Raw genomic sequence first — 27,751 nt, forward strand, 5'->3', positions numbered from 1 at the left:
ACAAACATTTTATTAGTTGTAACGATGATTAAACAGCAATTCCTTTGGTTGTGCGGGATGAAAGAAACTAACTAGCTATAATTTCTTTTGTAAAGTCAAGATAGTACGCACCTTACGGAGAAAATATAAAACTTGTACATCTTTTTCCCACAAAATGATCAAGTTGACATGTTAATAACCAGGGTCACCCGGGGCGGCTCTTAACTTCGTTAGCCTACGAATAACAAATACTCCAATAATATTCCACTCGAATATTATATTTACACAAGGCTATCTCAATATAAATAGCTCGTTGTTCATCTTAATTCTCCCAACAAGTCTTCTCATCATGTCTACCTCACATAAGCATAATACTCCTCAAATGGCTGCTATCACACTCCTAGGATTACTACTTGTTGCCAGCAGCATTGAGATAGCAGGTTTCTTGTCAAATATTTGAAATTCCCAGCCAAAAATATTGTCTTATAATTTTGTGTGTGCAAAATTTTTATTTAGTTGATAGTTATTTGCTTATTTTTCTTTTCAAATTGCTTGTGTTTTTTTCTCAAATTAACTTGCACCATATTCATTTAGCGATAGTTATTTGCTCTCTCTTTCGGGTAACACTCACTCACAAGCTTTTCCAATTTGAGGGGGAGGGCGGTGAATCCAAGATTTGAAATTTATGAGTTTAGACTAGTCTCCATTTGATTTATTGGCTAGATGTCTATTATTTTTATAGTGAATCTTTTAACACATACACTGATCTGAGTCAAAGCTACTAGGTTCGTATTAACCCATAACATATACACCCTATGTTCTAATTTATGTGACACACTTTTTGTTAGTTTGTTCCAAAAAGAACGACATATTTGATATTTGAAAACACTTTAACTTTGAACATTTCATTATAACCTTAATGAGAACTTTTTAAAGCAACATAAATATTATGGAATATATAAGACAACAATTTCCAAATATCTTATGGTCGTATCGTACAAACATTATAGCATGTTTAATATCACAACTTTCAAATATTCTTTTCCTTAAAAACAAACTATGTCACATAAATTAAAATAGAGGGAGTATACTACATTAATCAGCCCCTAGTGGAGGGTACCTACTGTAAGTTTTTAAGTTTCAAGAATTCTGTAATTGATTAAGAGCCCGTTTGGACATAAAAAAAAATCTTTTTTCCAAAATTTTTTTATTTTTTCTGAAATCAGCGTTTGTTCATAAAATTTTCAATTTTCACTTGAAGATGCATTTTGGAAATTTTTCAAAATTTAAAAAACTCCAAAAAGCTGTTTTTCATAATTTTCACTCAAATCACTCACACAACTTCAAAAACAACCCAAAATTACCATTTTCACTTGAAAAAATTTTTCACCATATTTTGAAATTTTACAATTCTTATGTCCAAACGCCCACTAGGTTTCTAACACTATTTTCTAATTCTTATGAGCAGGGGCTCAATCAATAGGTGTTTGCTATGGAATGCTCGGCAACAATTTGCCAAACCATTGGGAAGTTATACAGCTCTACAAGTCAAGAAACATAGGAAGACTGAGGCTTTATGATCCAAATCATGGAGCTTTACAAGCATTAAAAGGCTCAAACATTGAAGTTATGTTAGGACTTCCCAATTCAGATGTGAAGCACATTGCTTCCGGAATGGAACATGCAAGATGGTGGGTACAGAAAAATGTTAAAGATTTCTGGCCAGATGTTAAGATTAAGTATATTGCTGTTGGGAATGAAATCAGCCCTGTCACTGGCACATCTTACCTTACCTCATTTCTTACTCCTGCTATGGTTAATATTTACAAAGCAATTGGTGAAGCTGGTTTGGGAAACGACATCAAGGTCTCAACTTCTGTAGACATGACCTTGATTGGAAACTCTTATCCACCATCACAGGGTTCGTTTAGGAACGATGCTAGGTGGTTTGTTGATCCGATTGTTGGCTTCTTAAGGGACACACGTGCACCTTTACTCGTTAACATTTACCCCTATTTCAGCTATTCTGGTAATCCAGGCCAGATTTCTCTCCCCTATTCTCTTTTTACAGCACCGAATGTGGTAGTACAAGATGGTTCACGCCAATATAGGAACTTATTTGATGCAATGCTTGATTCTGTGTATGCTGCCCTCGAGCGATCAGGAGGGGCATCTGTAGGGATTGTTGTGTCCGAGAGTGGCTGGCCATCTGCTGGTGCATTTGGAGCCACATATGACAATGCAGCAACTTACTTGAAGAACTTAATTCAACACGCTAAAGAGGGTAGCCCAAGAAAGCCTGGACCTATTGAGACCTATATATTTGCCATGTTTGATGAGAACAACAAGAACCCTGAACTGGAGAAACATTTTGGATTATTTTCTCCCAACAAGCAGCCCAAATATAATCTCAACTTTGGGGTCTCTGGTGGAGTTTGGGACAGTTCAGTTGAAACTAATGCTACTGCTTCTCTCATAAGTGAGATGTGAGATGAGACACTTGAAATCTCTTTACATAAGTATTACTTGGATGGAAAGACTAGTAAAAACAAGAGAAAATTTTTCTTAATGCAAGACAGTAAATAAAATTGCACGTCTCTGTGACTCCTCATGAATTGTTATCCAGAGACGATGCAACTCTGAGTGGTTTTAAATTCCCTTTCTTTGTGATATTGGTAATTTGGCAAGAAACTTTCTGTAAGTTTGTGAATTTCATGCACCATTAATTATACATCAGTTCCATGTTTGATCAGATTGGGATTTGGTAATTTCAAAGTTTAGTTATTTATTAATTAGTGTCTTTATCATTTGACTCGACCAATTAACCTTTATTTGGCAAGGCCTGATATATCTGAGCTACTCTTAGGTAGTGGCATGCAACTGATCTTTCTTTTATCCCATGTCTCCGTTAACCCTCATTAGAAATATATTATAATTTCACTTACTCTGTGGTTTAAGCCATTCCCTTACATTATAAGGTATTTCACGTCGTATCAAGGCCGAAAAAAATAATGGTACGCTATTTTTTATCACAAATTTCTCTCAACTTCTAGACCAATTGAATCTTGTCTCCAATAAGCATTGCTTTTACTCTATGTTTCTCTCTATCAATTCAAGGCTCATTCCATCAAATCGCTTGGTATTTCTCGCTCCCAATTAACCAATCAAGCTGTTAACTCTGCTAAAGTCTCCTTCTTCAGCTTTTTAAACCACTCAGAGCTTCTCCAACAAAAAATGTAGAAAAATCTTTGATCCACATGTAAAACCCCAGAACCATGTCATTCGAGGGAAGGAAGGTGCTGGAAACGCGACGATCAAACACAGATTTGTCAGCTAATTGTCATAGGAAAAAGAAAAGTTGATCAGATAGTTCGTGCGGGGGAATTTCCTATCTCGCCTTTGATCATAGCTTTAGGCTTGCGAAACTATGTTTGGCCCGAGGCCCTAGCTAATCCGTAAATCTGAGAAGCATACCACAACAAATGGGATAGCTTCCAGCTAAGAGATCTATTTTGATCTTACCCACTAACAAGCTCCGTGTGAATTGTCCATTTCATCAACTCCAAAGGCAGGAAAGAAGACTCTATTGAGAGAGCAGCAAAAGAGCTCTACTTGCCTAGCGAGGGTCTAAAGCCATAATGTTGGCCTAACTGATTTTGGTTTTGATGATTGTCAAAGGAACACATGCATGAAATAGGTCCATGGACAGTGTACACAGGGCATGGTCAGATTCAAGCAAAAGGCATGCACGTGCAAGGGATACGTATAAGTGGTTATATCTGATAATCCCTGAACGAAAAGCTTGCATAATCAATAAGAAGCAGGACTCCTTACTTGAAGAAAACTCTGTCCTAGATAAGGAAAGAGTTATAGATTGAAGTTAACTAGAACTCTTCCACCAAGGAAGAGTAAATCATCAGGTTTCTAGTTAATACTAATCTTACTAACGCTATATATATATATGATTATGTTCTCTTTTACAGGTGACGCACATACGCAAAAGTTAAGCAAGAATTGAGAGCAAAATAGAAAGGCATTTTGCAAGCAATTCCGGTGTGTTTCAAAAGTGTGAACCTAATGCTACATGAACCAAATAGAAAAATCAGTTCCATGTGTCTGTCCTTTATTCTAGTTCAATTGTAGTAGGACTTTTCAGTTGTACCTTTCGGCTTTCTAAGAAGCAAATTGTAATAGGTACTTTAGTTGTATTGTTCAAGTTAGAGTTAACTTGAAGCCATCGCAAGCCTGTGGATGGTTGCTACAAGGGTTAGAGGTAATCCTTAGGTTTACAACATTTTTGTAAATATTGTTGTTTGGCTCAGAGGTATAGTGAAGTTTTGGGGAAAATCCTACTAGAAAATAGGTCATGGTTTTTTCACCTTTTGAACCAGGTGTTTTTCACGTAAAAGTACTCGTGTTCTCTACTTTTTGCATTATTTATTCTGCAACAGTAGATTAGTGAACCAGGTTCTTCTATAAATTACTGCGCCACACAAAGCACCCCACGTCGTGTGTGGTATTGAAGTATAAAATATCAATTGGTATCCGAGAGGGTTATCCTTGAAGAGGCAAACACCTTAGGAAAAGATCAAGTGAGTGCACCACCTGGAAATTGGCAAGGGTAATCAACTGCTAGGTCACCACTCTTCAGTGGCCAGTATTACTCTTGGTGGAAAATAAGTATGAGAGATCACATATTGCAGGCAGAAGACTGCGAGCTATGGGTCATAATTACTGATGGTGAACTGCTTACTTCGAAGAAAAATGTTGAAGGATAGGATGTGCCAAATACAAGAGCTGATTGCAGTGCTGAGGACTTGAAGAAGTGGGAGAAGAATGTCACCAAGAAATGGCATGTGTGTGGACTTGATCTAGATGAGTATAGCCGAATCCAAGACTTCTCCACTGCCAAGCAAATATGGGATACACTGCAGGTGGCCCATGAAGGAACAACTCAGGTAAAAAGATCAAGAGGAACCTTGTTGTTTTCTCAATATTAAAACTTTTCCATGAGAGATGGAGAAACCATTCAGGAAATGTACACAAGGTTCAGTATATTGACAAATGAAATGATGTCTCATGGAAGTATTATTTCTGAAGATGACAGGGTTGAGAAGATACTAACCAGGGTTTTACCAATCACATGGGAAAGCAAGATCACTATCATTCAGGAATCAAAGAATATTGCTACACTTCCTTTGGACGAGTTGATTGAAAATCTCAAAGCTTATGAACTTAGAAGGAAAACCATGAAAATGGATATGCCTAAGGAGGAAAGGAGTCTGAAAATCAGAATTACTGAAGGTTAGTAGCGTGGTCCTAACCATCCTATCCAGGTTGTCTTACATCCCCCCTCAAGCTGGTGGTGGGGTGGCCAACATCACCTAGCTTGGTTCGTAGCGCCTGAAACTGAAATTTTGGCAAAGGCTTGGTGAAGATGTTTGCTATTTACTGTAATGAAGGGACAAACTTGGTCACCATGGCACCTTGCACACTCTTTTCCCGAACGAAATGATAATCAAGTACGATATGATTGGTACAAGCATGTCGCACTGGATTAGATGTAAAGGATTGATATTATCTGTGAAGAACAATTGAGGTTGAGATAATGAGATACCGTCTTTGAACAAGTAGGTGATCCATGTCAAGTCTATTGCTAGAGATGCTAAAGAGGAATATTCAGCTTCTGCACTAGACTTGGCGACTGTATGTTGTTTCTTTTAGGACCAGCTAATGCAATTTTATCCAAGGAAATCACAAATTGCTGATGTGTATCGTCTGGTAATGGGGCATCCAGCCCAATCAGCATCAGAAAACCCAACTAGATTGAGAGATGATTGGGGGGATAGGCATAGGCCTAAGTCTAGAGTCCCACCAATATAGCAAAACACCTTTTGATTCCAGTCTAATGGACATCAGTAGGATGCTGCATGAATTGGCAGAGCAAGTTAACAGCATGAGAAATCTCAAGTCGAGTTAACGTCAGATACTGCAAAGCTCCAACCAAGCTGCGATATTTAGAAGCATTGACAAAAGAACTAGTGGAGTCATGAAGATGATGTTTCCAGGAGAGAGGAGTGGGATGAGCTTGATAGTTTGTTGCTATGCCAAAATAGAAGACTAGGAGTAGGGAAAGAAAACAAGTCTTGGAGGTAAACAATTTAACCTCTTACTTATTGAGAGCAAAATTGTACTCTAAAAAAAATGGTAAGTAATAATTAATTAACTTATATATTATATGGATAAGAATATCTCTATATATACAGTTTAATCCATATCTTTTACAAACGAGTTTATTTCTATAGAGTAATGATTTAAAAAATAAATTCACTATCATGTCACCTAAACATAGTTGCATGTAATTCTAACAAAATATTGATTGATAACCCAATATAAATGATAAATTACTTACTATAACAAGTTAAATTACATAAACAAAGTATTTTCTAATATTTTATTAGTACACATAATTTAAATCCAAAAACTTACTTGGTCAAAAATTATGCTAGTAAGACCATGAATAGTGCCCAAGTCAATTATACTGTTACGGAGAAAGAGCATTTTGCTATTGTGTTTGCTATTGAGAAGTTCCGCTAGTACTTGATGGGTGCCAAAAGGAATCTAAAGCTCACTTGATGAGATGGGTGTTTTTGTTGCAAGGATTTGATATTGACATCCAAGACAAGAAGGAAAGTGAAAATCAAGTGGTGGACCACTTGTCTCGTTAGGAGGAGGAGGGGAGGCCATATGATGGCCTTGAAATCGATGACACTTTCCCCAACGAGCAACTTTTGGCACTTTCAATGAAAGAGGTACCGTGGTTCGTAGATTTGGCAAATTTTCTTATGAGTGGTGTTATTCCGGATCGTTTCCCTTCAAACCAAAGAAAGAAGCTCAAGAGGGACTATTAAGACTACTATTGGGATGAACCATACCTTTTCTGGATTTTCACGGATGGGGTGATTCGTAGGTATGTGCCGGAGGAAGAGCAAGGTGATATTCTTGGGGCTTGTCATTGTTCACCATATAGTGGTCATCATGGTGGAGCGAGAACAACGACTAAAGTCCTATGTTGTGGTTTCTTTTGGCCTACTCTCTACAAAGATGCAAATGAGTTGGTGAAAAGATGAGATGAATGTCAACATGCCGGTGGAATTTCAAAGAAACATGAGATACTTCTTACAACCATCTTGGAGATTCATATTTTTTATGTTTGGGGTGTTGACTTTATGGGCCCTTTTGTGAGTTCTTGTGGAAACACCTACATTTTGGTTGCGGTGGATTTTGTCCAAATGGATTGAGGTCGTTGCCTTACCCAATAATTTGGCTAGAAGTGTGGTGGCTTTCTTGAAGAGAAATATTTTTACAAGATTTGGTACTCCGTGAGCAATAATAAGTGATGGAGGGTCACATTTTTTCAACATGGCTTTCGACACTTTACTTGGAAAGTATGGTGTTACTCACAAAGTGACAACTCCCAATCACCCACAAGCTAGTGGTCAAGTTGAAGTCTCCAATCGGGAGATAAAGAGTATTTTTTTCAAGACAGTGAATGCAAATCGGGTGGATTGGTCTAAGAAGCTTGATGATGCTCTATGGGCATATAGGACGGCTTACAAAACACCTATCGGAATGTCCCCATACCAGTTGGTGTTCGGAAAAGCTTGTCATCTTCCGATGGAACTAGAGCACAAGGCAATGTGGGCCTAGAAGAATTGAATCTTGATTGGGATGTAGCCGCTAACTCGCAAGTTGCACACTTGAATGAATTGGATGAGTTCCGGTATCATGTATATGAAAGTTCGTCCTTGTAAAAAGAAAAGATGAAATATCTTCATGACAAGCATATTTAGAAAAAAGAGTTCAAGGCCAGTGATCTAATGTTATTGTTAAACTCAAGGTTGAGAATGTTTCCCGGGAAGCTCAAGTCAAAGTGGAGTGGTCCTTTTGAAATTGTTGGTGTGACACCTTTTGGTGCCTTAGACTTGAAGAACAAGAACATTGAAGTATTTTGATTTAATGGTCATCGGGTGAAGCACTATTTGGGAAAAGTTGGTGAGAGCCATGTGGTGGCGGTTATTTACTTCTCTTGAGGATGCTATGACATTGCATCGTGCCATAACGTTAAATAAGACACTTCTTTGGAGGCAACCCCAAGTTTTTTTCCTTTTTCTCTTTTAGTTAGATGTTGTTTGTTGTTATTAAAATGATTTGAAGTGTGCTGAATGGATTATTGTTAGATGTGAAATGATAGCTGAAGTTGTGTCATCCAGGGAAAAACTGCACACCGCATGTTTCTTACTTTGCACGGCCGCAAATTTCATCTGTGCACCGCAATTTAATTATTATTTCAAGTGCTAAACGGAAGGTCCTCTGAACTTTTCTCCCAACAGTGCGGAGTGAGTTTGTAGACCATCACAAATTATGTGGTCGCAAAAGAGCATAATTACGGAAGTAGATGGAGCTAAAGTGTCAGAAGTGCGATCACACTTGAAAAAGTGCGGACCGCACAACTACTTGTTTCCCTGATGACCACGTAACAGATTGCATACAGCACTTGAAATTGTGCAGCCGCACTTGCCTTATCGGACCCTCACTTTCTTATGAGTATAAATAGAATAGTATCCCCTCCTTTTACACTTTTCAACACCTCCACTCTTATATTGTAACTCTAAGAGTTGCCCACGTACTTGCACTTTGGATCAAAAACAACCCTTCACACTCATTTGGATATTAGTATACTAGAACTATCCGGTATGAATCAGTTCAAATCTTGTTATTTTCTAATTTATTTTTGAATTTATTTTGGCATTTTAACTTCTTTTTAAGCCATCTGTTATTCCATCCCTTTAATGTGTCCATGTGGGGTAGTTTAGCATTGCGTATTTTTCAAAGCATGTTTAGATAGGTTTGGGTTGTTGATTATCATGCCTTTACCATGTTGCACAGTAGGATTGAACACATATTTTTATAACCTAGGTAAAAAGACATGTAGACTTTATTGTTCTTGATTGTGCGGTTCGCATACTTCTGTTTGGTAACTTGAATGGATGTGTGGCCGCACTTTATTAATGAGGACCACAGATTAAATTATGCGGCCACAAAGGAAGGTTCGCACTGTTAATTAGAGAACCTATTCTCTGACAAACTCAAGTGCGGACCATAAAAGTTTTTTTGTGGACCAAATGAATTCTGTGGAAGCAACAGAGGGCCGCATTGTCCAGACAGGGACCTTTCTCTGAGGACATACCACAATTGTATTGAAGTGCGGCCCACATTTAGAATTGTGCGGTTCGCATTTCCACTTAGTGGACCGCACTCCAAATTGTGCGGACCACATTTGTACCTTGCATGATGTAAACTTGAAACCTCACTGCTTCTATAGTGTTCTCAAATTCTTATATGACTCTTAACTATGTTACAACATATATATCAACTCACAAATCTCTTAGTGCATACAAAGACAATGGTGTGATCAAGAAGATGAGGAGAGTCTTTAAAAGAAAGGGGAGAATCAGGAGAAGGCAGAGGTAAAGGTGCCATGCATCCGAGTGTGCCGGGAGAGGTAGAAGCCTCTCGGAGTCGAGTTTTTATGCCCCATCTAGGTAGCAGGGGCAGTCTGAGCCTCTAGATGTACCTTCTTCATCTCATAGTACCTCCTAGGGCTCAGCTAGTACCAGTAATGAGTCCAATACCGTTGTACCAAACTCTGATTCAGATGATGCCCAGATGACAGGAGGGGGGATCAAGTGCATAGGCAGGCATGGCTCGGACTAAGAAGAACGTGGCTTGGGAAGACTGTTTCTTGAGTTTGCAAGCACGCACAGACTTCTGGATATGGTGGAAGGAGAGATCCTGACTCATGAACGACAATTCCTCCTCAAAGACATAGACAAATACAACCTCGCGGTGTTAGAGAAGTTTACAAAGAGAAAGGGGTGGATGCAGTTTACTGAGAAGCTGGTGGATGTGAAAAAGAATCTTGTTCGGGAATACTACGCCAACACGATGCATATTCTCAAAGGGAAAAAGATCACCAAAGTGCGCAACATGAAGGTAAATTTTGATCAGCATATTTTGAATACGTACCTTGGATTTGATGATGTGGAGCCAAGGGAATATGAAGCAAAATTGGCTCAGAAGGAGGAGGCTAAACCATGGCTTGCTGAGATTCTTGCACTTGGGCCTACTCCCTCTTGGATAGGTGCTGGTGGGGGCCAATCCTCCATAGCACTCTGAGCTTTGAGGCAAAAGGTTGGCAAAACTTTGTATGCAGTATACTTGACCCCTTCTTGAATGAGAATTACCTGCCCTTGCCAAGAGATGTTCTGGTAGCCTCTATCATGGCCAGGTACCCAATCAATGTGGATGCCCTGATGTCGGCCAAAATATCACTTGTGGCACAGCAAGGTAACACATCTTAACCCTACCCCACCACTATCACTGAGTATCTGACTGATGCCAAGATGAAGTCCATGACGTTTGACATAAAGGTCAAGCCCACTAGTCTTTTTGAGTGGTACAAGTTACAAGACTTGAGGAACCCAAATAAGAGCATTCAGCTTTCTACTACTGCTAACCAGTTTGATAAGCCGGTAGTTGCAGCCCCTAGTCCATATGATATTCTGTCTACTTCAACTGAGACCAGTGCTAGAGTTTCCATTCCTGAGCCATTATCCTCAGCCCCTGCACCAGTGCCTACACTAGCTCCGAGGCTAGTGCCTATGCCGACAGGTCCATTGTCTACCTTGTGAATCTCTCAAACACTTGCGAGCCTTAACAACTGGATGCGGGCAGCTACTTCAAACCTATCTGAAATCTCTAGTATAGTTGTAGGGCATACATCTTCACAACCACATCTAGACTCCTCTGACACATATAAGAAGCTCACAACACTCTTGGACAACCAGAAGTCGATCATTGATACACAGGTATAACATGGTGCAGTGATTGAGCGGTTGACCAAGAAGGTGAAGAAGATGATAAGGACACGGGCCAGCAAGAAGTCAATTGATGCACTTTGATCTGAGGTGACTAGGATAGCTGAGGCCGATTATTTTCCCTTTGATATACTATCGGACCCCTCCTAGCCTCACCCATATCCGCCTTCTCATGAGGATCCCGCTGCTCAGACTGAGGAGCCTTGCCTTGCATCTAGCACTGCCGAGGTAGTGCGTGATATGTTCAGCTCTCAGGCAGCTTCCGCACAGGATGATGATGTGATTTAGTTAGCTGAGCCAACTGGTACTGATGCTGCTGGTGACACTGTGATGACAGAGGACCTTAGGGAGTCTCTTCGCCCCTCTCTACTCTTTCATCTTATTTTGTTAAGCATTAGGGACAATGCTTCTTTTTATCTGGGGGGGGGGGGGGTGAGAATCCTATATTTGATAATTTGATACATTTGATAACCTTGGGATATAGTTACTGGATGATTCGATTTTTGTTTATCTTTAGAAGTTTGTTACATTTATTAGTATCTTTAGTTTTGTTTGTTTTGGTGTTTTAAAATTTCATGTTTTTCTTACTATTGTTAATAATAAGCCTTTGGTTTTCTAATGTCACTTTTTTATCCAAAGGTGGTCTCTTGTGTGAAGCAGGTGACTCTTCCTGAGGATGATAGTATGACATGTTTCTTAAAAAAATGAGTCAGTTTCATGTTTAGGTAATATTAGTAGTAGTAAGTAGTAATGAATAAAAGCCATAACTAAATTGCATGCTTATGGTTTGAAACAAGTTTTTGAAGAATTAGCTCTAGTAAAAGTGACTTTGAGATTCTTTAGTTGTCTTTGATAATCATTTGGTGGTTGAAATGACCATAGTGATCTTTAACTTGATTATAATTGTTGTGGATTTTAGACTCTATCCTCTTTTACGATCTAGTTGCATAAGAAGTGAGATGAAATCTAGTTGCTAGTCCAGGTACTTGAGTGGATAGTTTAGAACTTGCCCCGAATGTGCTTCAAGGCGAAATTCTAAGTTTGCTTGGTTAGAAAATTGATTGTAAGCTTACCGTGGACCGATTTTCTATTGTCACCCTATGATCGTTATCCTAGTCAACTCCTTTGAGCCGTTAGCCTTTCTCTGTTGATAACCTTCCTATAAGCATGTACCCGATTTTGATCATAATCCTCTCTTGTCACCCAAACCTTCCTTAGCACTCATATCTAATTAAGGGCTCAAAGCCTAAATTTGGGAAAAAGTTGAGGAATCTAAAAAGAGGTATCAAGGCATTGAACGGAGAGAAACAAAAATGATCTCCATGAAAGAGAAAGTAAAAAAAGGAAGAACAAAAAGAAAACACAAAAATAAAATAAAAAGGGAGATTGATGAAATTGAAGTGAGGTAAGTATCTCTAATATGAGCATCAAGGGAGAAAAAGAATGGAATGAACAATAAAGAGTGCTGTCAAGTCTCTCTAGTCCCCAAGAAAAAGAAATCCCTCTAAGGGTTTGGCAAGGGTGAGCCAAGAAATGAGATGTGGAGTGCTTAAGGAAGGGTGTAACCACTTATATCTCATATGGTAGCCTACCCCAATCCAAAAGCCTTCATTACAACTGAAAAGAAGTCCTATTTGATTTCTAACCGAGTAAGTTTACATTAACGGAGATCTACATGAGGGGCAAGCCCATGGTACTTGAAACTTTGCTTGTGACATTCCTTTGTGAGAGAAGAGTGAAACCTTTAGTGCTCTAAAAATTGAGTGTCACATCTTGAAGTGAGCACAAAAAATAAAAAGTAGAAGAGGAAGAGTTTGGAGTCCACCATGATTTACATGAAAGAATAAGAGCCCTTGATGAGTGAAGTTAATTCTTGAGTTACATGCAAGTTGCACAGTTTTGAAAATTTTGATACCTTGTTGAGAATGCATGAGAATTGTATATAGTTGTTGGTCCCAAGAGAGTATAAATGACTTATAAGTGATTTTTTGAAATGAACTTTCACTGGGGGAGAAGGGAACTAATCTAGTTGCTTGAGGACAAGCAATGATTTAAGTTTGGGAGAGTTGATAAGTATAAATTTTGACAACTTATTATTGCCTTCTTGCTTTAGTTTTTAGTTCGAAAGTACTGATTTTTGTTTCCGAATCTAATAAAAATGTGTGAGTTGCAGGGATGCTGGAGGATGTGAGCTCAATGAAGAAATCTAACTCAAATAGGAGATGTTCCAGCTCAAACAGCTAAGAGGAGAAGTGCGGCAGCAATAGCAGATTGCAGCCCACAGAAAATGAAGTGCTGCCGCAAATTAAACCCTGAAGCTTCAGAGGATTTTAACAGCAGTGCAGTCCGCACACCAAATTGTGCGGTTGCAAAAGCTGCTAGCACTGAAAAAATTGACAGATCAGAAAAGATGCAAAAGAACAAGTCTGAAGCCTCCTTAAAGTGCTGTCCGCAGTCAAATTGTGCTGCCGAAGAAGCTGAAGTGCGGCAACAGAAGTTTATTCGCTGTGGCTGAATCCCTCCAACTGACAACCACTGCAAGAGCACTTAACTGAAGTGTGGACCGCATATGAAATTATGCGGTCGCAAAAACTCCCGAAGAGTATTTTTTTAGCAAATTTTAGAGCACAATAAATAGATTAGAAAAACTTTCTTTAGGGAAATTTTTGTACGTTGCAGGTGTGAGCGGTTAGATTTAGCTACTTTGGGCAATTTGTGACTACAATTGGAGAAGACCCATTAATTTTACCTTTTAGTTTTAATTTTATGTCTTCAATTACTTTTTTTTTTTTTTTTTTTATGTCTAAGAATATGAGTAGCTAGAATTTATCTATGGTTGTGATCCAACCCTAGTATGTAAAAGTTATGGGTATTTGATATTAATGCTTGTTATTGATTGGGTGTATGTTATTTAACCTTGTTTATGCTTTATATCTAGAATTATTGGTTGCAAACATTGATTCAAGCCTATTTGACTTAATTCTTACTTGAGAAAGAGGAATCTAGTCTAGGAAAATTTGGCTAACAAGAAATTGAACTAGTTGAAGTTTCGATTAGTTTGATTAATGAATTTGAACTAGAGATAGGAATAATGCCACTTAGACTCATATCAATTGTTAAGATTGCTACCCATTTTGTCTTGAGAAAGCCAATTTGGGCATAAACACTCTTTCACTGAAAGATATTGAGTGGGTATTTGAGCATCGAGAGTCATAACACACCTTGATCTACCAAAACAAGCATAGATTAACTCTACCTATTAGGTTTACACCTAGGTGGAGGTTACCACCCTAAGCTTTTCCCTTATTTGATAAAAACATAAAAAACATTCCACTCATTATATGCTGATTAGTTAGTTCAATCATTCAGAAGTTAATTTAGATAACAATTACCCACACTTATTTGAAAGCTAAAAATTTTTATCTCAAGTTTTTTTTCTTGAGTGTTTACCTTAACACCAACTAAAATTCCCTGTGGATTCGACCCTGCTTGCTTTGGGTTTTATAATTGCAACAACCATTTTATACTCTTTAATTGGATCTGAATAGGACGTGATCACTACTGAAATTGATTCAGCAATTCACAATTCGGGTATATCATCCAACTAAAAAATGACATGCGCTATAATTTGGATTCTTACGTGGCATTTTAATTGAGCGGCAAGGTGCCACTGCGGATAACTGATAGGGCTGGGGGCATTTCTGTTTACTTTGTTAATGATAGAGGTGTATAAAGAGAAATTATAACAGAGGGTAAATGTAAACTATTTAGCAAACAACAAGTATAAATCCGGACTTCTTCTCTAACATAATTATCTTTTATAATTTACGTTTTAGATGAAGTGGTCAACATCGGACTTCTTTCCTAAGCTCATTTTCTCCCGGGCCCCTTTGGTGACGGAGCTACTATTTCGATAATTCGGCAGAACTCGATAGCTTTAGTTTAAACTTTACAGTTGTGTTAAAGAAATTCACTTAACATGTATAAATAATTTATCCGAAATTCCATAATCTGTCTTTTCTATAATTCAGAACCCATAAGCTCGAAATCGTAAGTCTGCCTCAGGGTCCCTCTCATCTCTTTGGATCCAGTGCCGTCGTTCAGATACAAAAATGGTTGCCTTTTTATAATATGTGTAGCCAATTTAGAAGTTTTAATCCAATCCGTTAGAAATGGTTCCTCTCTTTGCTAACTACACTAAAATCACTAAATTGTTAATAACGAAAAGAATGAAATGGAGTATCTGGGACCTAAACTATAACAAGCAAACATATTATATTGGTCCACTTAAGAAATATGGTAACAAACAATGAAGAAAAGGGAAAATAGGAATCTATTTTAGATGGAGTGCGGTTTTAAATTTGTTGAGTGTGTATATACGAACTCGAAAGGGAAGAAACCTCCATTTGGAAACATTGGGAGGTTTGTCAGAAGGACAAGTAGAGAATGCGTGCTTGCTAACATGAAGAAACATAATCCGACTTAAGCAAAGGATAACTTTTTGAGGCACTTTCGGAGCAAAGGTTTATGAATTGGAAAATACATATAAATAACAAGCCAATGGTTATAGAAATGAATTGAAGATAAGGCGTGATTACCTACTAATATATACTTGGTCATGGCTGATTTCTGCAGCGAAGATGGTGCGCTTTTGTGGATTAGAATTCATGCATGATACATTCAGTATATATGTCCTAATGGTACTAATATTTTGTTTGCAGGAGTTTCAAGAACCATTTCAGAAACTCCCCCTACTCATTACACTCTCAAGATTCAGTCACTATCTCTGCTAAAAAAGAACAATGTTGAGAAATACAGTTCCCCTTATTTTGAAGCTGGCGGCTATAAATGGTGCAACTTTATCACTAGTGGAATCTAATTAATATTACTAGTCTCTTGAGTTTTAAATTGTAACAAATAATTGGATGTGCAGGAAGTTGGTGTTTCATCCAAATGGAAACAAAAACAAGAATGCAGAAGGGAAGCACGTTTCTGTATATCTGATGATGGCGGAGGCAAGCTCACTTGTCCCTGCAGGTTGGGAGGTCCATGCCGTTTTTCGCCTCTTTTTGCTTGATCAGAACAATGACAATTACTTGGTCCTCCAAGGTCACTGCTCTTATATCTCCTTAATTAATTTCTTTTTTTAAGTCCCTGATCTTATAACGACGTAGAAAGAATCAAGTCTGCTGTACATTTCTGCTTAATTACAACAACAGATACGACATTTCAAAAAGGAAGAAGATTCCATGCAATGAAGGTGGAATGGGGATTTGATCGATTCATAAGTCAAGAAGATTTCAACAATCAAGAAAATGGGTATGTTGTGGATGACATATGTGTCTTAGGAGCAGAGGTTTATGTATGTCAGGAAAAGTTCAAAGGAAGAGGCGACTGTCTGTCCATGGTTAAAGTCCCCATTAGCTATAAGCACGCCTGGAAGATCGACAAGTTCTCTTCTCTCGCTGCAGATTGTGAAGACTCCAAGACCTTCATGGCAGGAGAACATAAATGGTACTCGCTTCCTTACTCAAGCTGTCTAACTCAATAATGTTAGGACCGAAATAATCAGGTGTCATGCGGAAGCTAGTAAAGCAACACTTGAACGACGATAAATCATACAACGAAAGAGAAATCTACCTAAAGAGACACAAACATTTAACGTAGTTCGGTCAACTGATCTACGTCCACGGCGGAGATGAACAATCCACTATAATAAAGGAGAGTAAAAAATATCTAGAGAACAACTTCACGAAGAGGCAAACACAAGTGACACACTAACACTTGTCCCGTAAAGTTCTCCCCTAAACACGACTCTCAAACCCCATGTGGCTACATTGTGGATGCTACTGAATTAGAAGGGCGGATCCTCAATTTATAGAACTCCAAACCTTTTAATTTCCTACAAAAAAAGGAACTAGTCAAATATGGAAGAATTATATTTTCCTTCTAGGAAAAGATTTAACCCACTTATGGTAAATATGTTGTCCTTTCTTTCATGAAATAGGAAAACCAATTATGGTAAGAAAATCTGGACAAACACCTAACAAATATAAATGTTAGTCCTGCAACCTCGAAATTTATACATGCACAAAAGGAGGTCATTGTATTCTATATGTACAGTATAATTTTTTGACAAACGAGATTCAATTACATGTAGCTTAGCTACTAATGACAATGGCTGTCGGTATAATGCGATTGGTATGCATGTATAAATTAAAACAGGAAGATACAGGTATACCCCAAGGGAAAAGGGAGTGGTACAGGCAGCCATCTATCACTATACTTGGCATTGGCAGAACCAAGCAGCTTATCTCAGGGTAGTCAAATATATGCAGAATTTACATTGCGTATCCTTGAACAACAAGTCAATGCTACACATTACATCCGCAAAGGTAAGAGTGCCACGGTATTATATATACGAAATGATGTCAAAATATGGTAGCATTCATATATATCATCATTTTCATGTGTACTACTTTTGGTTGCAGCCAATTATTGGTTCAGTGGATCACATACATTCTGTGGATGGCCAAGATTTATATCGATTGGGTACTTCAGTTTGCCTGGGGCTGGTTTTCTGGTCAAAGATACCTGTGTTATAGAAGCTGAAGTCACTGTGCATGGGGCTACTACTAATAATATAATATAATGCTCTAATTAGTAGAGTCTGTTCATCACACCAATTTAATGTACTACTACTGTTTAGTGTTTGAACCATTTCCGTGTTCTTGTTGTATCTATTACTATTGGTTTAAAGAGAGGAAAATGGTACATTAATTCCGTCTTCTTTGTCTTAACTTAAGCTACTGCATTTCTTAGTGATTAAGGAAGACCCTCACAACTAAAAGTAGAATTAATCAACAACATAATTGTTTTCTCTTATTAAATGAATTGTTAAGCTTTACATAAATTATATTAAAACGAAATGCAACCGTAGAACTCTGTTTACCCTAAAAAACGGATAACGATTAAATTTGTAAGTGGTTTTAAGGATACGCGGATTAATTCGATACAAACGATAAATTGCGTATGATTAAACAAATAAAAATATAGTAAATTCGAATAACGTGAGGAGGAAGTTCCAGCCTCAATAAAATCTCCACCCTCGATCAGGACTCACAATGGCCAGCACTGATGAACAAGGATAAGAGCTTTCAATAACAGAGAAGATAATAGTATATTGCCTTGGTATGCGTGCGTTACAATGTCCCCAGTGAATAATCAGACTCCCATTTATATAGTAGGGGAGTTTTACCCTAAGCACAATTCTATAAAAGGTAAAAAAATCTTCTGTTTAACTAATCACCGGTTCTCTATCGATATGTGCCGAGATCCACGCCGTGATATCCTGTCGGTCACGGTTATCACGGCATTCTGTTGGTCGTGCTCGGTCGCCCGATAACATTCTTCGAAATCTTTTGGGATTTGGACCGATCTCAGATCATGGCCCCGATATTCTCGAGGGTGGGTGTCGTGCCCCCTAGAATTTGTCTCGATGAGTCCCTTACCTCAATCCCGTCTCCTTGTCATCGCGTCCTTTACTCGATTTATTTTATCAGAAACCGGGCCGTCTTATGTGTCCAATTTCACCCGTATACAGATAGTCCCCTCGTTTCTCGGAAAGTAAGTTTTACGGAAACGATGAGGACAAACATGAGCTCTTCGATCTCTTCTTCAATACGCTGCGACACAAAACGATAAAGAAACCGAAATGTCCCATCGGTCGCGTCATAATGATCCCCAACGCGTGTCACCCGTCGGCAGGTCGTGCCTGAATGCGAAACGACATGATGCCCATATAGATACTCCTTCTTTCGTTCATTTTTTACTTTTGACCAAGCATCTACCTTCGATCTTTCAAGATATCACTTCCTTCCTTCATTCTTCAATATCCTTACCTTCGTTCTCCAAGTAGCAACCCTTCTTTTACCTCTCACTTAAGCAAGTGCGCTTGATTTTCATAGCAAGTTCTCACCATTCATCTCCTCATTCTTTTTCATCCTTTCGAACCTTTTTATCTAGATAAATGGCGAAGACTTCAAAGACCGTTTCTCAAAAAGGTGCTCCTTCTTCTTTGCAGCCCACTTGAGGTCGAGGAGACTGTTTGCGATATGGTTGTCCTCGAAAGGTCCGCTCTGGGTGCGGCCACTGATGAATCGATGGCCGAGCCCCCTTGAAATTGTTTGTCCCCGGGGGGTGTTCGGTTGATGACGACTTCAAGGTCGAGAAGCCCTCTCCGATTCAAAGTCGATGTGAGGCGGTGTCACGGTACAACTGCTCCATTACTGAGGTCGTTCTCCCTGTGGTTAGAAAGGACTGCGGCTGGATGGATAATGACATAGTGATTCCCGGGCCTGATGATGACATTACTACCCATGTTGAGCGATATCTGAGTGTTTACAATTGTCCCTGTACATTGGGCTTGGTGGACCCGATCATCTTGGACTTTTGTAGGAGGTACAACGTATGCTTTGGCCAAATCCACCCATTAGTGTGGAGGATCATGATCCTCCTCCGATTCAGTATGAACAAAATCAATTCATGATGTTCACCATCGATCATCTATTCCGCATGTACCGCCGACTTGATACCTACAGAGTGGAGGCCGTTCCCCGAGATGTGAAACGTATCACGTAAGTATAACTCCCTTTTAGAAGTCGATTTTAAGTTTTATCTTCCTTTTTTTTATCGATGTTTGTTGTTGTGCAGCCCTTGCTCGAGTCACAAACTCCATTCCTTGGCTCAAGGAGTGGATCGAAGAAATTTGTTCGCAGATGCCTTATGCCGAGCGCTCGTGGCGTGAGCTCTCGAAGGACAGTTGGGAGGCCCGTTCTCGCGGTAAGAGTCTCTTTGTTAGATGAGTAGCACTAGGCTTTCCTTTTCAACACTATGTTCTCATTCTTTCTCTTCTCATTTTTTCAGGTTTGCCTAAGACCATCGAACTTAGGCCCTTAGCAGGGGAAGAAGATTTACCCGCCGATCCTTCTGCTTTGGGGCAGCCTGGAGCCACAGTGAGGGAGAAGAAAAGAAAGAGGGCTCCGGTGTTACACCCCATGTTTTCGTACGTGGAAGTACGCCATAAGTAAATTGATATATGATCGGAAATGAGATGTTGCATTCCGCATTTTCGTATGTTAAAGTTTCGTCGTAAGTTAATCGACGTAAGTTCGGGAGTGAGATTATTTTGGGATTATAAGCATTACACTATTTCAAACAAGTGATAAGGAAATTCGTGAAGGTGAGAGGGTAAGAAAATCGAAGAAAATGAACTTCGTCGAAGTTTGACATTTTGGGATAAAATACGGTTCGAGCTATAATACCCGGTATTTATGGACTAGTGCCATACAAGGTACCACATGACCATAACAGTAAGGTGTACTAAGTGGGTTAAAAGTGAGTAGTATTTTAAGTAATTTGAGATAATTCCTAATTATGTGGATGATTGGGTAATTATTGGTTTACGGGGGATTAGCAAAAAAATTAAGGAATTAATTAAGACATTATTGGATAAGAATTGACCACCCCAAGCATGGCAGCCCACAAAGTCATAACATATGACTCTTAAATCATTCTTCAAGGTGGCATTTTAAGAGAGTTGGGTGGCCAACTAAGCAACAAAGTAGGGTTCACTCCCAAAGGTTAAGAAAAACCTTTCTAATTCATTTTTTGAATCTCTACAATGAAGAAGGAAGCTTCAGCAACCCATTCAAAATGTTATCAACGTGAATTTGCTACCAAAGATCATACGAGACTATGTGATGTTATAGCAATGAGATTTTGTGATTCTAAGGGAGTACAGTGCAATCTTTCTCAAATAATATCATACGAATTCTTCCGTACTTCGATCCGTCGTTATGTGATTTATCGCAATTGACATGTGTTAGATGGATTGTAAAAAAAATCGACTCAGTTATGTTAAGGCTATCCCCTTCTTTCCTTTTGGCATGATCCACACGATACAAACAAAACGATCAAATGCACAACTTTCATAAATTACTCTATTCATAGAAATGCTAGAAATGCTTATGTTCTTGATTCCCCATGTGTCCTATTATTCTATCATTTGTTCATGGGTATCAGAAAATATGTAAGTTGATAAAGTTTATTTCATGATATTAATCAGAGGCATAATGGTCTTATGACGTTTCGAGAGATTTTATTGACGTACTTCTCATACATTGCATTCATTTATACATGTACATTGACCCATGACCAGATGGTGTTATATATATGGGATATGGGAAAAGGTTACGGCGTTATATACGCACCACCACCTGATCATCTGGTATACGTTGATGATTTGCCCACAGTGGCCGAGATGATATGATGGGATGCCCTCAGAGGCGATGATGTTATGAATGCATATACCCATGCATGATATGATATTTATACGCATATGTATGACATTATAATATTAAATAATTCATAGAGCTATTCAGATATACACGTTGAGTCTTTTACTCCATGTTACTCTCATGTATAGTTTACTGACTTTCATTCCTTACATACTCGGTACATTATTTGTACTGACATCCCTTTTGCCTGGGGACGCTGCGTTTCATGCCCGCAGGTCCCGATAGACAGGTTGAGAGTCCTCGAAGTAGGCTATCAGCTCAGCGGAAGGTGTTGGTGAGCTCCATTTGCTCCGGAGTTGCTTATTTGATCAGTATAATTAAGACATGCAGTGATTGGTATGGCGGGGCCCAGTCCCGACCTTTATGATACTTATGTACTCTTAGAGACTTGTAGACAGATGTCATGTATATGGATACTTGTATGGCCTTTCGGCCTATGTTTTGAGTTACAAATGATCATGTTGGCCTTATAAGCACGTATGTCACGTATGTAAGTTTTATATCAGGTTGGGTCGTTCTATGTCGAGTATTCTCTCATGTTTATTCTACTTATCTCACGACAGCCTCTCCAGCTCATTTATCTATGATAGTATGACACGAAAGATACGTTACGTTGGTACTCGGTTGAGTAAGGTACCGGGTTCCCATCGCTGCCCATCGGTTTAAGTCGTGACATCCGGGTTCCCCAAGCTCGGAGAAAAAGAAGCCAAGGAGAAGGTTGGCTCGTAAGCCAAAGGAATGCTCCAGCTTCCGGGTTCCTGACTCGGACTTGCTTTACCAGCTTAGAGATGAGCCCGAGGAAGATGAAATTTTTGTGGCCCACGAGCCATCTTCTCCCAAGGAGCGGGTGGCAACCGAGGTGGAAACAATGAAGGTTAACTCCCCTAAGGGTCAGGAGGCTGGTGCAGAGGTGAGAGTTGAAACTTCTCGAGGCGCCGACTCTGTGATTAGTGGGGATTTTGACTACTTATTTGCGCCTTTTTACTTTAGTTTAGCTCAAAAATGTTAAAAGGTATTACCGAAAACTGATAAAATATGCTTATTTGCAGGAGTAATGAAAACTAAGCCAGAGTGATGAAATTCAACTCAAAAAAGAGTATTTTTGGACAAGGACTAAATCAAAGCAAAAAGGCCAAAGTGCGGACCACAGAATTTTATCTGCGATTGCAGATCATGAAGGACCTCTGTCAGAAAAGCATTACAAAGTGCGGACCGCACAATAATTTTGCGGCCGCAGATGTTGAAGATCAGAGAGTTCCCAGTCATAGTCTATCAAGAAGTGCGGACCGCACTATAATTGTACGGCCGCACTCAAAAATGTGCGGTCCGCAAAATTTAAGAAGTGCAGCCACAATTCAGAATTGTGCAGCCGGAGAAGTTCCTCCTGTCAAGACTCACATCAATGTGAGGACCGCACACAGAATTGTACGGCCGCAGAACCTCCGAAAGGCCAATTTTATCCGAAAGTTTCAGCTGTGTGTAAATAGTCTTTTTTGACAAAATTAGGTCATAGTGATTAAACATTAGATTTTTGTATTTTAATCTACCAATATGAGTTTTATTATCATTTCTTCTATATTTTCTTCATTACCCACTATGAGTAGCTAAATTTGTAGCTAGGGTTGTGACCCAACCCTAGTGTGGGTATCTAATGGGTGCTTGATTTAGGGCTTGTTTATGATTGGGTGTGTAATATTTAGCCTAGTTCTTGCTATAATTGTAGAATTGGTGGTTGCAAAAATTGATTTAAGCCTATTTGGCTTAGTCTCTACTTGAGAAAGAGAGACTTAGTCTAGGAAAATTTGGCTAACAAGAAATTGGGATGAACTCAAGAGATTGATAGTCCTAATTAAAGGGTTGAACCTAGAGATAGTAAAACCCGACTTGATCATTTATCAATTGTTTTGTGCAATACCCGTTTGGACTTGAGAAAGGCAAATTGGGCAAAATCACTCTCTTACCGAGAGGTATTGAGTGGGTAATTATGTGTTGATTGATATAATACACCCCAACCAACAAAACTCGCTCTAAAGCCCACAACCTGTTAGGTAAACACCTAGGTGGAAGTCACGGCCCTAGACCTTTTACATATTTGAAAAACAACCACAAAAAAATTATTCTCTAGTTTAATATTTTATATTTGCAAACCTTAGCATAAATTAGAACTAGAATCAAAACAAAGTTTGTGGAAGTGAAACTTAGACACTATACGCGCTTAGTCCGAATATATACCACTAATCCCATCTACGCTCCCTATGGATTCGATCCCGACTCTTAGTTGGGTAAATATTATTGCAATCGACCGCTTCACAACCCCAATTTGAGGTGTGATTTGGGCGACATCAATTTTTGGCACCGTTGCCAGGGAGCTAAAAACGGATTTGGCTATATATTTGGTTTTGTGTGTGATTTGTCTTCCTTTCCTCCCGAGTTACTAATCTTTTTGTGAAACAATTGTAGGTGATACAATGGCTCTCAACAAAAATGATACTCTTGGAAACGTGCCATTGGTGGATGACGGGGATGATGACCAAGTTGATAAGGTTCCTCTTGAACCTCAAGCAAATAGACGAGGCCGGCCGCCTCAAGACAATGTTCCCGGTCCACCCCCACCTCCTCCAAGAGCGGCGGCACACCGGGTGTTGCCGGATGAAGGATACGCAAGTGCCATATTCCCGCACCGCATTGAGCGGGAAATTTCCAAATCACAAATGTTATGCTTACATTGTTGGAACAACGGGGATTCTTCATCGGGGCTCCAAATCAAAATGCGTATAAGCACTTGAAAGGGTTTGTTGACACTTGCTGGGGGAGTAAACAGAAAAACGTCTCCGAGGATGCTTTAAGATTTAGGCTTTTCCCTTTCTCTCTACGTGGGAAGGCATTGGATTGGTTAGAAAGGTTGCCAATTCATTCTATCCAAACATGGGATGAATTGGCCGGGAAATTAATTTCCAAGTTCTTTTCTCCCGGGCATATGACAATGCTTAGGGATGAGATTCTAGTTTTCAAAAAAGAACCCAATGAACCTTTGCATGAACTACGGAAAGGTTCCGTACAATGGTAAAAGAGTGCCCGAACAATGACATAATGGAGGCTATGATTCAACAAATTTTCTATTGGGGGATCAATACTACCAATCAATGCGTGGTCAATGTCGCGCCCCTTTTTCTCGCGAAATCGGGTTTCGACATGTGACAACTCTTTTAAAGGAAGGGTTAAAAGAGAAGAGTTGCCACCTAACGGGTTTGAGGTGTGTTAGGGAACCTATTTGCAAATAACTCAAGGTTTAACCAGTTTGCGTCACCAAAGATCAGGTAAGGGCTCAAATTACCTCGAAGAGAAGGTGTTACGCACTCTTCGAGGTCCACAACTGTGGGTCCTGGCCGGACTCGAATTATATGAATTAGTCAGATAAATGAAGATAGAGAGAAACAAGAAGTTTGGGAAGTTATTATCAAAAATCTACCAATAAACAAAATAATTGATATTAAGACAAGATGGGAGTGGGGTACTACGTTTTTTAGCCTAAAGGATCACCCCATGCAATATAAATAATACTTTGTAATTCCCTCGAGATGGGGTGTTACTCGTATTATTTAGTGGGCATAGATTATCGTCTCCTGCTACCCGATTACTATCTTTAAGTTGTTACCTAAATCACACAAGTTGATTCTAAACCGTGCCTTATGTGTGCACTACCCGTCCCATGCCTATGGTCCAGAAAGCGTTTGGACCCCTATTTTGGATAATTCTAGACTTAACTTAGGTTGCTCGAAAATGATAAAACTAGGCGACATACAAAACAAGTTGGACTTCATGTAAAAGCAATTAAGGGCTCAAGTTAGCCTCCACACGTAGACAACAAATGCATGTAAACAAATTAGGTGTTTGACAGTTCCAGAATTGAGACACGTTATAGTCATTAAGCCCTATAAACATGGTTTCTATGTGACCTAGGAAATCAAACATGCAGGCAGTCTCATAAGCAAGGTGCCATTTTAGATACAACTTCTGAGCGACTACACAATTGCCTACTGATTGCAGGTTATAAGCGATTATACCTATAGACATGCTATCTAGGTGATTTATGCAATAGTTAGTAGTGATAGCCATGAATGACATTCAGAATTACTCAGTTTGATCCTATAGGCATGCTTTCTAGTAGTGGCAACGAAACAGTGTTGAAAGTTTTATATTAGCACTTAAAAAAGCGAGTGGGATTACCCTATAGGGAGGATTTCTACAGTTAGCGATTGAACTGGTTTTAGCTCCTATAGGCATGTCTCCTAAGTGAATAATTATAGCAACAACACATTAACCAATCAAACCCCTATATGCATGATTTCTAAAATGCAGATTTATTGAACATAAACTAACATAACCCTATGGTCATAGTATCTAACGAATATGCTGTAATGCAAATTGAAAAATTGGTCATTTTATTTTCTATAAGCATGATATCTAAGAAATATTTAGAAACACAATATGTTAAACGAATTAAACACTCAAGTCCTATAGGCAGGTTATCTAACACACATAGTAGTAGAACATGTTCGAGCAAATTATACACCTATAGGCAGGATTTCTACCCGTTCATGCAAAAAATTGGAATAAACCCATTTTCCCAACTAACACCCAATTGTAATTACAACATTATTATAGACCCAATGAGTGAAATAAATTACAGAACTACAAAATAGCTATAGTGGGCCTAAGGCGGGCCCAATGTATACCTAGCCTGGCCAGGCCTTCAATATCACATCCAACAGGCTTCAACATAGCCCAGAAACAATCTTCCTAGCCAAAACCCAGTAGCCAGAGCTAATCAACAGCTATTTACACAAACCAACTAGTTTATCCAGTAGGTGAAAAGGGATGCAAAGTCGAGCAATTAGGAAAAGTGGCAAAGAACCTTGGACCCTAGTGCGTCAGAGTTCCCAAGGGCTTCAAGAACCCAGGGCAGTGATTACACTAGGGAGGTTGATAAAGGAGACTCAGGGGGGAGGGCTTTGGTTTTCTGTCAGCCCTATAATTAAACTCATTACAGGAAACAACCAGTGAAAATAATAGTAAAGTAATAGGTTTGGAAAAGCATTTGCAAACTTATAAGATAATCACATAATGAACATGACCTAACATATAGGGTAGGGTAACACATGACAAGAGACAAAAAATCTAGGATTACAAAGTTAACAGGCAAGGGCATTAGGCTAATGAAAACCAAGTAATGCAACCAATTTAGAACTTAATGGATCAGATTATACCAAACTCAAGATTAAACAGTATAATACAAATAAGATCATGTATCATAGAGGGAATTAGTCAAAGAAGATTAGTTCCAAAAATATCACAAGTTATTAGAGGTACAGATTGATCATGGAAAAGACACATAGAGTGGCAACAATAGTCAATGGAGCATACAACATTTAGAGCAAAGGTCTTAAACAAGTTGGGGCAGGCCAATAACATCAATTAACCACTGGAAGTTCATAAGTAGGCAGAGGAACATGGATTAAACCATGTAATCAAAACAACACTAACTAAGCATGTTTTATTCTATCTAAGTTAACTAAGTTAGGTGCAAAGATATCATTAAGCTAGAAATTATAAGCAGAATTAAATAGGAAAAGAGTCAGGAGAACATATTAGATCATGCAATTCAGAGAACATGCTAATTAGAACGTAATAAACATTGCGAAGGTTAGAAACTAACCATTGATTGTTCAATAAATAAGAAAAGAAATGCAGTAAGGATCCAGAGTCTCGAATGCGTCAAGTTCCCAGGGATTCAAGAACCTAGGGCAGTGCTCATACCCAAGAGAGGTCGAGAAAAGTAGAAATCCGGTGGCCTTAGCTTTCAGCCGACCAAGAGCTAAACAGAACAGAGTAGTAAGCAAATACAGAATAGAAAACTTAATTTTTGGTGCAAAATACTGATTCAAGTTCTGTCCAGAAAGGGGAAGGGGAATGGGTTTTTATAGTAGCAAAATTAAACACGCAAACAAGGAAAAACAACCAATCAATCTTTAAAAAAAGGGAAAGAATAGCATTTGAAATTGATTCAAAATCAATTTAGGAGAAGTCAAGCAAACCCTAATTTTTTAGGAAAAACAAATATTACCAGAATATACATGAAAATAGTAACATAGGATGAATATAGACAAATGACACTTAAAATCAGAGAATCGAACCAATTTTGGTTCGATCTAAAGAGATCTGAAAACCCTAGTTTTAGGGTAAGTAAGAATCAATAGAAAATACACAGAGATTCGTTCCCATAATAGAACAAAGGATGAATATAGACGGTATAGCAGAAATGTCAAGGATTTGAACCGATTTTGGTTCGATCTTGATGAGATCTTCTTGCCATGTTTAGGCAAGCAGTATAGAAGATTAACCAGTACCAGAGAGAGGCCATATATGGCAAAGAATAACCATGAAATCCCATATTGGGTGGGATTAGGAGAGATT

General features: G+C 38.8%; 2 protein-coding genes across 2 annotated transcripts; both read left to right on the forward strand.

Moving 5' to 3' along the window:
- The first annotated feature begins 290 nt into the window (after positions 1-290).
- LOC109212499 (glucan endo-1,3-beta-glucosidase, basic vacuolar) lies at positions 291-2,747 on the forward strand. Its single transcript, XM_019376146.1, has 2 exons — positions 291-419; positions 1,448-2,747. Exons 1-2 carry the CDS (start codon positions 329-331, stop codon positions 2,467-2,469), a joined length of 1,113 nt encoding a protein of 370 aa, XP_019231691.1. The 5' UTR covers positions 291-328; the 3' UTR covers positions 2,470-2,747.
- Positions 2,748-15,458: 12,711 nt separating this feature from the next.
- LOC109212500 lies at positions 15,459-17,707 on the forward strand. The gene is made up of 6 exons (XM_019376147.1): positions 15,459-15,562; positions 15,641-15,770; positions 15,853-16,028; positions 16,139-16,433; positions 17,145-17,314; positions 17,411-17,707. Exons 1-6 carry the CDS (start codon positions 15,538-15,540, stop codon positions 17,569-17,571), a joined length of 957 nt encoding a protein of 318 aa, XP_019231692.1. The 5' UTR covers positions 15,459-15,537; the 3' UTR covers positions 17,572-17,707.
- The last annotated feature ends 10,044 nt before the right edge of the window (positions 17,708-27,751 follow it).

The sequence above is a fragment of the Nicotiana attenuata genome, unplaced genomic scaffold (genome assembly GCF_001879085.1).
Source record: "Nicotiana attenuata strain UT unplaced genomic scaffold, NIATTr2, whole genome shotgun sequence".
Taxonomy (NCBI): domain Eukaryota; kingdom Viridiplantae; phylum Streptophyta; class Magnoliopsida; order Solanales; family Solanaceae; genus Nicotiana; species Nicotiana attenuata.